The sequence below is a fragment of the Mauremys mutica genome, unplaced genomic scaffold (genome assembly GCF_020497125.1).
Source record: "Mauremys mutica isolate MM-2020 ecotype Southern unplaced genomic scaffold, ASM2049712v1 Super-Scaffold_339, whole genome shotgun sequence".
NCBI lineage: Eukaryota > Metazoa > Chordata > Testudines > Geoemydidae > Mauremys > Mauremys mutica.
Window position 1 is genome coordinate 107,381 of NW_025423358.1, and position 12,710 is coordinate 120,090.

At 71.2% G+C, this 12,710-nt stretch overlaps 2 protein-coding genes across 7 annotated transcripts in view; one reads left to right on the forward strand and one right to left on the reverse strand.

Moving 5' to 3' along the window:
• The window catches only part of MEGF8 (multiple EGF like domains 8), a 48,677-nt gene extending 40,166 nt beyond the window's left edge, over window positions 1–8,511 (forward strand). For all 3 annotated transcript variants that reach the window (XM_045001614.1, XM_045001615.1, XM_045001616.1), the window contains 7 exons: window positions 85–292; window positions 1,294–1,456; window positions 1,847–2,039; window positions 3,264–3,434; window positions 3,773–3,903; window positions 5,579–5,711; window positions 6,304–8,511. In XM_045001614.1, the coding sequence (XP_044857549.1) occupies window positions 85–292; window positions 1,294–1,456; window positions 1,847–2,039; window positions 3,264–3,434; window positions 3,773–3,903; window positions 5,579–5,711; window positions 6,304–7,497 (2,193 nt within the window). In that variant the 3' untranslated portion in view covers window positions 7,498–8,511. The remainder of the gene's footprint in view (window positions 1–84; window positions 293–1,293; window positions 1,457–1,846; window positions 2,040–3,263; window positions 3,435–3,772; window positions 3,904–5,578; window positions 5,712–6,303) is intronic.
• Window positions 8,512–9,855: 1,344 nt separating this feature from the next.
• On the reverse strand, window positions 9,856–12,545 carry LOC123361599 (zinc finger and BTB domain-containing protein 26-like). Of its 4 annotated transcripts, none has more exons than XM_045001602.1 (2): window positions 12,249–12,545; window positions 9,856–11,291 (listed from the first exon to the last, which is right to left on the reverse strand). In XM_045001602.1, exons 1-2 carry the CDS (start codon window positions 12,500–12,502, stop codon window positions 10,172–10,174), a joined length of 1,374 nt encoding a protein of 457 aa, XP_044857537.1. In that variant the 5' UTR covers window positions 12,503–12,545; the 3' UTR covers window positions 9,856–10,171. The 4 variants fall into 4 exon arrangements, with proteins under 4 accessions (XP_044857537.1, XP_044857540.1, XP_044857538.1 ...); XM_045001605.1 differs by having other exon boundaries at window positions 12,206–12,491; XM_045001603.1 differs by having other exon boundaries at window positions 12,316–12,361.
• Window positions 12,546–12,710: the final 165 nt, after the last annotated feature.

A 12,710-nucleotide genomic window follows, 5' to 3' on the forward strand; every position in this document is an offset into this window, starting at 1 on the left:
GGGACGTGGGATCCCGGGGAGGGGGGATTTCGGGGGGGCCACGCTGGCCGAGGGCAGCAGTAACCCCCCCCCCTCTCCCCACAGTGCATGAGCCCCACCTACCAGCCCATGCGGTGCCTGGCAGGGCTGTGCGGGCGGGTGCTGAGCGGGACCGAGAGCTGCGCCCCCCCCTGCGCCCGCGCCCTGCAATGTGCCCGCTGCACCCGCCAGCCCCGCTGCGGCTGGTGCGGCCGCCCCGGTGAGAACGGCCACGGGCGCTGCCTGGAGGGGGGGCTGGGCGGGCCCCGGCACGGTAGGTATTGGGGGGACGCATTACCCACAATGCCACACTCCATGAGGGGGATTTACCCACAATGCCTTGCTGTCCAGGCGGGGTGACTATACCCACGATGCCTCACTCCATGGGGGGATTTACCCACAATGCCTCGCTCTGCAGGACTGTTACCCATCATGCAGTAGCTGCCTGGGGCGGTTCCCATAATTCCTCTCTCACTGCAAGAGCTTTGTCTGCTCTTACCCATGATGCTTTGCTTCATGGGGGTGGCCCCAGGGGCTCTCCCCGGGGCTGGGGGCTGTTTTTTACCCACAATGCTGCTCTCCCCGGGGCTGGGGGGGGTGATTTACCCACAATGCCCCTCTCCCCGGGGCTGGGGGGGTGATTTACCCACAATGCCCCTCTCCCCAGGGCTGGGGGGGGTGTTTTACCCACAATGCCCCTCTCCCCGGGGCTGGGGGGGGTGTTTTACCCACAATGCCCCTCTTCCCGGGGCTGGGGGGGTGTGATTTACCCACAGTGCCCCTCTCCCCGGGGCTGGGGGGGTGATTTACCCACAATGCCCCCTCCCCGGGGCTGGGGGGGGTGATTTACCCACAATGCCCCCTCCCCGGGGCTGGGGGGGGTGATTTACCCACAGTGCCCCCTCCCCGGGGCTGGGGGGGGTGATTTACCCACAGTGCCCCCTCCCCGGGGCTGGGGGGGTGATTTACCCACAATGCCCCTTTCCCCGGGGCTTGGGGGGGTGATTTACCCACAGTGCCCCTTTCCCCGGGGCTGGGGGGGGTGATTTACCCACAGTGCCCCTCTCCCCGGGGCTGGGGGGGTGTTTTACCCACAGTGCCCCTCTCCCCGGGGCTGGGGGGGTGTTTTACCCACAGTGCCCCTCTCCCCGGGGCTGGGGGGGGTGTTTTACCCACAATGCCCCTCTCCCCGGGGCTGGGGGGGGTGTTTTACCCACAATGCCCCTCTCCCCGGGGCTGGGGGGGGTGTTTTACCCACAATGCCCCTCTCCCCAGGGCTGGCGCAGGCCTGCGGGCCGGGGGTCACCTGGTCCTTCCTGTCGTGCCCCCCGGAGAACGAGTGTCTGAACGGGCACCACGACTGCAACGAGACGCAGACCTGCCACGACCGGCCCCACGGCTACGAGTGCGCCTGCAAGGCCGGCTACACCCTGCACAAGTGAGCCCGGGGGGCCTGGGGCAGGGTGTGTGTGTGGGGCTGAGACCCTGTGGGGAGGGTACCTGGGCCAGGGGGGTGTGGGGTAGGGGCCCGGGGGGGGGGCTGCCTGGGGCGGGGGGGCACATGGACAGGCACGGGCTGTAGGTAGCTCGAGATCCCCCCCCCGGGGGTGCTCTGGGCCAGCCCCTCCCCCGGCCAACCCCCCGGCCGGGCGTGTGACCCCCTCCCCCCCCCAGCCGGGCGCGTGACCCCCCCCTCTCCCCCCGCCCGGCCGGGCGCGTGCCCCCCCCCTCGCCCCCCGCCCGGCCGGGCGCGTGACCCCCCCTCCCCCCGCCCGGGCGCGTGACCCCCTCCCCCCCCGGCCGGGCGCGTGACCCCCTCTCCCCGCAGCGCCTCGGGGCTGTGCCGGCCGGTCTGCCAGCAGGGCTGCGTGAACGGGACGTGTGTGGAGCCCAACCGGTGCCGCTGCCACTTCGGCTACGTGGGCGAGAACTGCTCGGTGGAGTGTCGGTGCAACCGGCACAGCGACTGCGCCGGCGTCGGGGCGCGGGACCAGTGCCTGGAGTGCGCCAACCACACCATGGTGAGGGGGGGGGGCCAGTGCCTGGAGTGCGCCAACCACACCATGGTGAGCGGGGGGGAACCAGTGCCTGGAGTGCGCCAACCACACCATGGTGGGGGGGGGGAACAGTGCCTGGAGTGTGCCAACCACACCATGGTGAGGGGGGGGGACCAGTGCCTGGAGTGCGCCAACCACACCATGGTGGGGGGGGGAACAGTGCCTGGAGTGCGCCACCCACCCCATGGTGTGGGGGGGGGCAGTGCCTGGTGTGCGCCAACCACACCATGGTGAGGAGGGGGGGGCCAGTGCCTGGAGTGCGCCAACCACACCATGGTGAGGGGGGGCGGAACAGTGCCTGGAGTGTGCCAACCACACCATGGTGAGGGGGGCGGGGACCAGTGCCTGGAGTGCGCTAACCACACCATGGTGTGGGGGGGACCAGTGCCTGGAGTGCGCCAACCACCCCATGTGGAGGGGGGGGCCCCGTGCCTGGAGTGTGCCAACCACCCCATGGTGGTGGTGGGGGGGCCAGTGCCTGGAGTGCGCCAACCACACCATGGTGAGGGGGGGGGGGGACCAGTGCCTGGAGCGTGCCAACCACGCCATGGCTTGGGGGGGGGGGCGCTGCCTGGAGCGTGCCAACCACACCATGGGGGGGGGGCTGGAGCACGCCAACAACACCATGGTGGGGGGGGTGCCTGGAACGCGCCAACGACACCATGGTGCGGGGGGCATGGAGGGGTCTCTGGTCGCCCTGTGTGGTGGTGGGAGGTGACTGGGGGATTAGGGGTTTCTCTGTGTGGGGAGGCTCTGGGGTCACTCCGTGTGGGTCGGGGGGACGGGGTCGCTCTGCATTGGGGGGTGAAGGAGGGTCCCGGGGGGGGGTGTCTGACATCCCAGGCTGAGCCAGCAGCTGCATTCCCTGCAGGGGCTGGGATCGTGGGGGGAGGGCTCTGTGGGGTTTAACCCCCCTCTCCCGGCAGGGGGTGCACTGTGGGGGATCGTGGGGGGCAGGGCTCTGTGGGGTTTAACCCCCCCTCTCCCAGCAGGGGGCGCACTGTGGGGAATCGTGAGGGCAGGGCTCTGTGGGGTTTAACCCCCCCTCTCCTGGCAGGGGGCGCACTGTGGGGGATCGTGGGGGGCAGGGCTCTGTGGGGTTTAACCCCCCTCTCCTGGCAGGGGGCGCACTGTGGGGGATCGTGGGGGCAGGGCTCTCTATGGGGTTTAACCCCCCTCTCCCCGCAGGGGCCGCACTGTGAGAAGTGCCGGCCGCTCTTCGTGGGCTCGGCGCTGAATGGGGGAACCTGCCGGCCCTGCCGCGTGTTCTGCCGCGGGAACAGCGACGTCTGCATCTCCCGCGAGGAGCTGGCGGCCGCCCGGCGAGACCCCGCCCGCTTCCCGCTGGAGCCTTCCCTGGTGAGCCGGGCCCCTGGGAGGTGTCTCCCCGTCTCGCCCCCATTCCCGCAGATCCCCTGCCGGGCCCCAGGGCGGGGAGGGGCGGGGCCGGGTCCCCTTGTCTTCCCCTGCTGGGCCCCAGGGTGGGGAGGGGCTGGGTCTCTGTCTTCCTCCCCCCCGTCCCTCTGGGTGAGGAGGGGCTGGGTCCCCATCTTCCCCCCCCATCCCCCGATCCCCCTCCGGGCCCCAGGGCGGGGAGGGGCCGGGTCCCCCTGTCTTCCCCCGTGTCCCCCGATCCCCAGCTGGGCCCCAGGGCAGGGAGGGTGGGGCCGGGTTCCCCGTCTCACCTGTCTCCGCAGGTCCCCAGCTGGGTGGCCGAGGGGCCGGCCGAGGACGTGGCCGTCTGCGTGAGCTGCCAGAACAACAGCTTTGGGGAGAAGTGTGAGAGCTGCCTGCACGGCTACTTCCTGCTGGAGGGCAGGTGCACCCGGTACGGAGCCAGGGGGCCGGGGGGAGGCGGGTGCACCCGGTACGGAGCCAGAGGCCGGGGGGAGGCGGGTGCACCCGGTACAGAGCCGCTGTTACCCGCCCACCCTTGGGCACCTCCTCACCCCATTCCTAGGGCTCAGGCATCACCCTGGGGGTCTGTTCCCAGTGAAAGAGCCTCACACAGTAATATCCAAATCTCTATTTATGACCAGTCGCCTGCTGCACACGCCCTGCTCCCGAGTCCCACTCAGGGGAACATTCCCTGCTGGCCCGCCAGGATCGGGTCCGTCGGGGGGCTCCGGTCTCGGCCCGGTGCTGAGATCGGGCGGCTCTGCTGGGGCCTGGTGCTGGTTCTGTTTGGAGCCCAGTTATAGTGAATACTAGAGTATTACTGAGCAATCGTCAAACATCCCCTGACCGCCAAGCCCAGCACCGTCACTGAGGTAACCCTTGCAGAGCCCCAGACAGAGCACGGGGCAGTGGGGACCATAAACACGATACGACAATGCAGGTTTCACACCCTCGCCAGCCAGCCGCCATCGAACTCGTCTCTAACCCCCTGGCGCTCGGCTTCTGCTGGGAGCTGTGGGGACAGGGGCCTGACGTCCGGCGCCCCCCGAGCTCTCGCAGGTTTTCCCCCAGTGGTGTCCGTCGGCTCAGCCTGGCGCCCTGGTGTCGCTCCCAGCGCCGGTATTAGGGGTCCCACTGAGCCCCTGCTCTGCCTTGGCAAAGTGTGTTCGTGGGTTTCTGTCAATGGCTCGTCAGGTCGCCTGGTGTTACGTGTGGACAGTTGGAGTAGCTGGGACTCCTGTGTGGGGTGGGGAGCGTCTCCCCATCCCAGGGCACGGCTCAGTCACCAGGGTTCAGCAGGGGGTTTCCTGTGCACGGCCTGCGCCGGCCAGCGCCCTCCACTTGAGTTGTCTGAAGTGCCTGGGGGAGGGGCGCGGGCCAGGCCGGGGGAGAACAGGCAGACGGGGACAGAGCGAGACCCCTCCCCGGCAGCCCCGGCGCTACCAGCTCACCTGGGGGAGTTGAGCATCGCACGTGCCATCACAACCGAAGCTCCCTTTCTACCGGGGCAGTGACTGGCTCCGCGGGCCCCCCTCGCACTGCTCGGTAAGGGGGAGCCGAGGGCCGGGCCCCTTATACCGGCGCTAGGGGAGAGGAGGAACCTCCAGCAGCTCGGGGGGCGCCTGCACGGGCAGGGACGGGGGACGCGCAGGTCACGAGAGGCAGGGAACCGGTTTTGTCACAATTTAGAGGGAACATGAGGATGTGGCTTCCTGGCCCGTGGCTCCTGCTCCTTACACTGTGGCTGGGGGGGCCGGGCAGGAGCTTGGGGGCAGCGCCCCGAGAGCCAGGGAGCCCAGCCCGGGGCCGGTGCTGGCTCCTGGCGGCAGGGTGAGCCCCTCGGGAGCAGTTGATCTGTCGGCCGCACGGCCCGTAACACGTCTGCCGCCTGCCTGGCCCTCGGCTCCGCACTGATCTCGTCCGGCTCTGTGGGGCTCTCCCCGGTTTTCCCCTTTTCCCAAAGCCTGGGGCGCCCCCAGCCAGTGCCCGCCTGGGGTTTGCTCCCGCAGCCCTCGGCGCCTGGCTTGGCTGGTTTCCCGTGCAGCCCTCATGTGGGGCGGGGGCGGGGCCGGACCCCGCAGGCTCTGACCCCCCCGCCCCCCCAGGTGCCAGTGTAACGGCCACGCGGACACGTGTAACGAGCTGGACGGGACGGGCTGCCCCTGCCAGAACAACACGGAGACGGGCCCCTGCCAGAACAGCGCCCAGGCTGACAAGAAGGACTGTTACAAGCACCAGGTGGGGGCGGGGCCGGGGGCGGGGCCTGGGGAGGGGGCGGGGCCAGCCCGGGCTGTTACAAGTACCATGTGGGGGTGGGGCTTGGGACAGGGGTGGGGCCAGTCAGGGTTGCTACAAGTACCCTGGGGCAGTGGTGGGGATGAGGCAAGGGGGAGGGGGTGCTCAGAGGAAGACCTGTGGGGCAGGGGTTGGAGAGAGGGAGAGCTGGGTGGGATGGGGGCTGAGCCAGCGGGGGGGGGGGGGGAGTGCACAGAGGGGAGCCCGGTGGGGCCGGCGGGGGGGCGGGGCTGAGCCGGCGGGGGGGGGGCACTCAGAGGGAGCCCTGTGGGGCAGAGGTGGGGGCTGGGCTGAGCCAGCGGGGGTGGGGGGCTCAGAGGGAGCCCTGTGGGGCAGGCTGGGGGCCTGGGCTGAGCCAGCGGGGGGGTGGGGCGCTCAGAAGGAGCCCTGTGGGGCAGGCTGGGGGCCTGGGCTGAGCCAGCGGGGGGGTGGGGCGCTCAGAGGGAGCCCTGTGGGGCAGGCTGGGGGCCTGGCCTGAGCCAGCGGGGGGGGGCGCTCGGCGGGGGGCCGCTCTCACTGACCCCCGTCCCCCCAGTGCGCCAAGTGCCGGGACTCGTTCCACGGGGCGCCGGTCGGGGGGCTCCAGTGCTACCGGCTCATCTCGGTGGAGCAGGAGTTCTGCTTCGACCCCACCTCGCAGAGCAACTGCTTCCACCAGCCCAACCTGCAGCACCTGGCGCGCGGCCGCACCGTGCTCTTCGGCGTGCAGCCCAAGTTCACCAACGTCGACATCCGCATCACCGTGGACGTCACCTTCGGCGCCGTCGACCTCTTCGTCTCGCCCGCCTACGACACCTTCGCGGTGGAGGTGGACCGGGCCACGGGGGTGCACGCCGTGCGGGTGCTGGCGCCGGGCGGGGCCGAGGGGGGGCCCAACGGCACGGCCCCGCCCCGGCTGCGGGAGGAGCGCCCCCGCGGGCTCATCACCTACCTGACGGTGCGGGAGCCGCAGGCCGTGCTGGTGGTGCGAGGCGTGCGAGACCGGGTGGTGGTGACCTACCCGCACGAGCGGCACGCGCTCAAGTCTAGCCGGTTCTACCTGCTGCTGCTGGGGGTGGGCGGCGGCGGCGGCCGGAACGGCAGCAATGGCAACGGCGGCGCCTCGCAGGGGCTGCTCTTCTTCCGGCAGGACCAGGCCCACATCGACCTCTTCGTCTTCTTCTCCGTCTTCTTCTCCTGCTTCTTCCTCTTCCTCTCGGCCTGCGTCCTGCTCTGGAAGGCCAAGCAGTGCCTGGACCTGCGGCACGAGCAGCACCGCCAGCTGCAGGAGATGACCAAGATGGCCAGTCGCCCCTTCGCCAAGGTCACCGTCTGCTTCGAGCCGGAGCCCGGGCCCCCGGCCGCCGACCGGCTCTTCCTGCCGGCCCGGCCCCCCAGGCCCCCGGCGCCCCCCGCCCGGCTCAAGCCCTACCCCGAGGCCCCCTACGGGCCCCACCTGCGCCGCTCCGAGCCCTTCCTGGCCCAGCTGCTGGGCTGCGCCTGCCCCAGCCCCGGCTTCCGCGTGGGCCCCGTCACGCTGGAGCCCACGGACGATGGCCTGGCCGGCGTGGCCACCGTGCTGCTGCAGCTGCCGGGCGGCAGCCAGGCCCCCAACCGCTCCTGCCTGGCCTCCGCCCTAGTCACCCTGCGCCACAACCTGCAGGACTATTGCGGGGGCGGCAGCCACGGGGCCGGCGGTGTCCGCAAGGGGCTGCTGAGCCAGGACAACCTCACCAGCATGTCGCTGTGACACCCCCCCGGCCTGTCGATGGGACCCCTCCCCCCGGCATGTCACCGGGATCAGCCAGGAGCCCCCCCACCCGCCAGCATGTCACTGGGACCCCTCCCCCCCCCGGCATGTCACCGGGATCGGCCAGGCGCCCCCCCCCCCACTGGCCTGTCGCTGTGACACCCCCCCCCCGGCATGTCACTGGGACCCCTCCCCCCGGCCTGTCGCTGGGATCGGCCAGGAGCCCCCCCACCCACCAGCATGTTGCTGTAACCCCCCCCATCCTGGCCTGTCACTGGGACCCCTCCCCCCCGGCATGTCACTGGGACCCCTCCCCCCGGCCTGTCGCTGGGATCGGCCAGGAGCCCCCCCACCCGCCAGCATGTCGCTGGGACCTGCCAGAACCCCACTCCTGGCCATCGTGGGCACCCCAGGGATTGGGCCATGAATTCCCCCCCCCCCCCCCCGGCATGTTGCCGTGAGCTGCCAGGGGGCTGCGCCTGGGGGTCAGGCCACAGACACTGCCCTCCCCCTCCCCTCCGCGTGGACGCCAGGCCTGGGGCCGGGCAGCCTGTGGACAGACTCCCGTGGCCATTGAGTTGCAGCGGCAGCCTGGAGCTGGCTGGGGGCACCTGGACCCCCCCTCCCATGAATGGGGGCCTGTGTCCTACCTGCTCTGACACCCCCCCCCCGCCCGGCTCCAGGGGGCTGCGCCTGGGGGTCAGGCCACAGACACTGCCCTCCCCCCCCCCGCAGCGTGGACGCCAGGCCCAGGGCTGGGCAGCCTGTGGACAGACTCCCGGGGCCATTGAGTTGCAGCGGCGGCCTGGAGCTGGCTGGGGGCACCTGGACCCCCCCTCCCATGAATGGGGGCCTGTGTCCTACCTGCTCTGACACCCCCCCCCCCGGCCCGGCTCCAGGGGGCTGGTGGGGCCTGGGGGCGTTTGCTCCTGCAGGGTCTGTGCTCAGTTAATTCCTGTACTGAAGGGGGAAGGAGCCTCCCCAGCGTGGGGAATAAAGGGAGGAGCTGGTGCTGCCTGGCCCCCGTCTGTGTGTGCGTGTGTGGGGGGGTAGATGGGGGGATTGTGCTGCTGGGCCCCTGCCCCACCCCAGAGGGGCTGCGTCTCCGTGGTGGGGCCCCCATGCTGGGCCTGGGGCCGGGTGTGTGAAATGGTTGAGCCAGGGATTGCGCCGGACTCTGGGGGTGTGTGCGGGGGGGGGAGGGAGTGGATGCCCCCCCTGGAAAGTCAGGGGCTCTGGCGCGTGCAGCTGAGGCCCCAGCTCGATCCGGGTCCGGTTCCTTGGCCGGCTGCGGGGGGAGGGGTGGCTCCCAGGCCAGCTGGCCCGGGGGCAGGAACCGGAGGGGTCAGAGCTGGGTGCCCCTCACTCCTGCCCTGCAGCCCCCCCCCCCCCGCTAGCCCAGCCTGGCCCCCCAGTGAGGGTGGGTCCCAGCCCCCCGCCCCCCCCAGCACAAACACAAGGAGCCAATGTGAAAAGGCAAAACTTTATAGGAATAAAGTTTTCATGCTATTTCCCCACCCTGAGGACCAGGCAGGAGCTGGGGGGGGGGGGGAAGGCTGGGGGGGGGGAGGTGCCCCTGGTACTGGGGGCGAATAGATACACCAGGGTCACCAGAGGGATTCAGCCTGGGGCTGCTACCCCTCCCCCATCCCACTGACCACCAGCGAACCCAGGTGTCCTGGCTTCCAGCCCCTTGCTTTGGATTGCCCCCCACCCCCACCCCCACCCCATCTTTTGGATCCTAGAGAACTTGGGGGTCATAAGAATTAATATTCCCCCCCCCCCCCCCCAAGCAAATGGTTGGGGCTGAGAGGGTCACCCTCGAATGGTCTAGTCGTCTCCTGGGCAGACCCCCTTCCCCTCAGGAGGGATTGGTCAGGCCCATTAGACTTGCTCCCCCCCCAGGAGGGAATGGAACAGTCCGTGGTATCGCTGTGGCTGTGCCAAGCCCCTGTGAGCCCTCGCGGCTCGGTCCATGGCCCCTCCCCAGGGCAGCCAGTGGCCCCGCGGCTCAGACCGTGGCCCCTCCCCAGGGCGGCCAGTGGCCCCGCGGCTCGGTCCGTGGCCCCGCGGCCCCTCCCCAGGGCGGCCAGTGGCCCCGTGGCTCAGTCCATGGCCCCGCGGCCCCTCCCCAGGGCGGCCAGTGGCCGCGGCTCGGTCCGTGGCCCCTCCCCAAGGCGGCCAGTGGCCCCGTGGCTCGGTCCGTGGCCCCTCCCCAGGGCGGCCAGTGGCCCCGCGGCTCAGACCGTGGCCCCTCCCCAGGGCAGCCAGTGGCCCCGCGGCTCGGTCCGTGGCCCCTCCCCAGGGCGGCCAGTGGCCCCGCGGCTCAGACCGTGGCCCCTCCCCAGGGCAGCCAGTGGCCCCGCGGCTCGGTCCGTGGCCCCTCCCCAGGGCGGCCAGTGGCCCCGCGGCTCGGTCCGTGGCCCTTCCCCAGGGCGGCCAGTGGCCCCGCGGCTCGGTCCGTGGCCCCTCCCCAGGGCGGCCAGTGGCCCCGTGGCTCAGTCCATGGCCCCGCGGCCCCTCCCCAGGGCAGCCAGTGGCCCCGCGGCTTGGTCCGTGGCCCTTCCCTAGGGCGGCCAGTGGCCCCGCGGCTCGGTCCGTGGCCCCGCGGCCCCTCCCCAGGGCGGCCAGTGGCCCCGCGGCTCGGTCCGAGGGCAGCGGCTCAGCCCCGCGCTCAATCGCAGGCCCCGGCGAGCTCCTCGCTCTCCTCGTGGCTGTTCTGCAGGGTGCTCTTGCCGTGCAGCTCCTTGAGGTGGCGCCGCAGGCCCGGCTTGTGGGTGAAGTGCACGGCGCAGTAGTTGCAGCGGTGCGGCTTGCGCCCGCTGTGCAGGTTGAGGTGGTCCTGCAGCGTGGCGTTCTGCGTGAAGCACTTGCGGCACACGGGGCACTGGAAGGGCTTGAAGCCGGTGTGGACGCGCAGGTGCCGGGTCAGGTTGCTCTTCTGGGAGAAGACCTTGGCGCAGCGCAGGCAGAGGAAGAGCTTGTGCTCCCGCACGTGGCTCACGAAGCTGCCCAGCTGGGGGAAGAGGCCGTCGCAGCGCGGGCACCGGTAGGGCCGCTCCAGCTCCGGCGCCTTCCTGTCCTTCCGGGCCGGCTCCAGGTGCCGGCGGCGCAGGGGGCAGCCCCGCCACGGCCCCCCCGGCTGGGCGGGGGCTGGGGGGCAGGGGAAGGGCCCCCCCGGCGCGGCCTGGTCCTCGTAGCAGCCCTGCAGGTAGCTGCGGGTGAGCTCCACGGCCGAGTTGAGCAGGGGCAGGGAGATCTCAGGGGACGAGGCGCTGCTGCGGGAGCGGCAGGCCAGGAAATCCCCGGCCCCCTCCTGCTGCCGCGTGGGCAGGGGGCTGGGGGAGGCCTCCTCCTCCTCCCCCTCCTGCCCCGGGCCCAGCGCCGCCTCGGCCTTGGGCACCAGGTAGCGGGAGACGGCCTGGGTGCAGCGCTCCACCACGTGGCCCATCTGCAGGAAGGAGGCGGCCGTCAGGTAGTTGACCAGCTCGGGCAGCGGCACCTCGAGGCAGCCGGTGTAGCAGGAGAGCAGCAGCTGGCGGCCGATCTCGGGGCTCTGCAGCAGCGAGACGGAGACCTCGGGCGAGTCGCTGAGCAGGAACTGGTCCCGCAGGAAGGGGGAGCAGGCGGCGAAGACCACGCGGTGCCCCGGCACCCGCAGCTCGTTCACCTGCACCGTCACGTCGCAGAACCGCCGCTGCGCCCGCAGCTGGTCCATGCGCCGCAGCACCCCGTCCCCGTAGCTGGGGAAGCGGAAGTGCAGCCGCTCGCAGGCCGGGGCCATCCTGGCACAGCTGGGGAGAGACGGGGGTCAGACGCCCCATAGCACAGATCCCGGGGGGGGGGGGGGGCGGAGTGGGGGAGGGGGGGGGGGTTATTTTGGGGGATGAGTGGGTCGGGTTTTATGGCTTGGGTGGGGGAGAGGCAGGATGTTGTTGAAGTGGGGGAGAGGTGGGGTGGTGGGGCCAGTTATTATGGGGTGTGGGAAGGGTCTTGTTGCAGTGGGAGAGGGGCAGGGTGTTATAGGGTGGGGGAGGGGAGTTGTGGGGGAGGGGTGTTGTTGCGGTGGGGGGAGGGGCCGGGGAGGAGTGTTGTGGTGGTGGGTGGGGGCAGGGTATTATGGGGTGGGGGGAGCATTGTGGGGGAGGGGTGCTGTGGGGAAGGGGCAGGGTATTATGGGGTGGGGGGAGCATTGTGGGGGAGGGGTGCTGTGGGGAAGGGGCAGGGTAGTATGGGGTGGGTTATTGTGGGCGGGGAGGGGGAGGGGCGGGGGAGGGGTGCTGGGGTAGTGGGGTGGGGGAGGGGCGGGGTGCTGTGGGGGAGGGGCGGGGTAGTGGGGTGGGGGAGGGGCGGCGCACCAGATTCCCCGTCTCTCAGCCCCGCGCTCACCCTGCGAGCCCCGACCCCCCGTTATTCCCGACCCACCTTTACGCCATTTGCGTAGTCACCCCCCAGTCGCGGCGGCGACTCGTCCACGCCCGCGTATTTCTCGCGCTCCGCCGTTTGCGCAGCGGCCTGGCTGTTCTACGCAAAGTGCGCAGCCACCCCCGCACCTGTCAGCTGGTCACGTGGCGCCCACTGGCGGCTGCGCCCGGCGCCCCTTGCGCAAAGTCGGCGCTTGCGCAACGCCTTTCCTAACAGCTATTCCCGAACAAGGTTTACGCGCTTGACGTAGCGCAGAGCGCTTCTCCCCGGCGGTACTACGTACTTTGCGTAATCCTGCCCCAGTGCCACCGCGTCCCCGCCCTCACCTGGGCGCCTCCTGTCCCGGCTCCGGGGCCGCCTCGCCCCGCCCCGCGGGCCCCGCGCGCCGCTCACCAGCCCCGCCCGGCCGCCGCGCGCCGCGCCAACGCCGCCATCTTGTCCCGTCTGCGGCCGGGACTTCTTCCCGGATCCCTCCGCCGAGCCCCCCTCCCAACCGGGCAACGGCTGCGCGCGCTGAGACGGCGGAATGGATCCCTGCGCGGCGAAGAGAAATAGTCCCCCTCCCATCCCCCCACCCCATAACCCGCTTCGTCCATGATCTGCCCACATCCCATAATAACCTAACCCTTCCCATCCCCCACACCGCAGCCCCCCGCCCCCCCAACCCCCTGGAACGAGCTCCAGTTACCCCCTGTGCCCCCCCACTTCTCCCCTATTCATACCCCAACCCCCCCTCATCCCACCCTGCCCACAAGCAAACCCTCGTTCCCAGCCCCTAGCGCCCCCAC

Bases quoted from the DNA above. Each gene is read 5' to 3' on its own strand.
- LOC123361599 (XM_045001605.1), bottom strand. From the start codon at position 12,489: ATGGGAGGGGGACTATTTCTCTTCGCCGCGCAGGGATCCATTCCGCCG. The intron at 11,292-12,205 runs GTACGTAGTACC...GTCTCTCCCCAG, and splicing joins CTGGGGCAGGATTACGCAAA to CTGTGCCAGGATGGCCCCGG.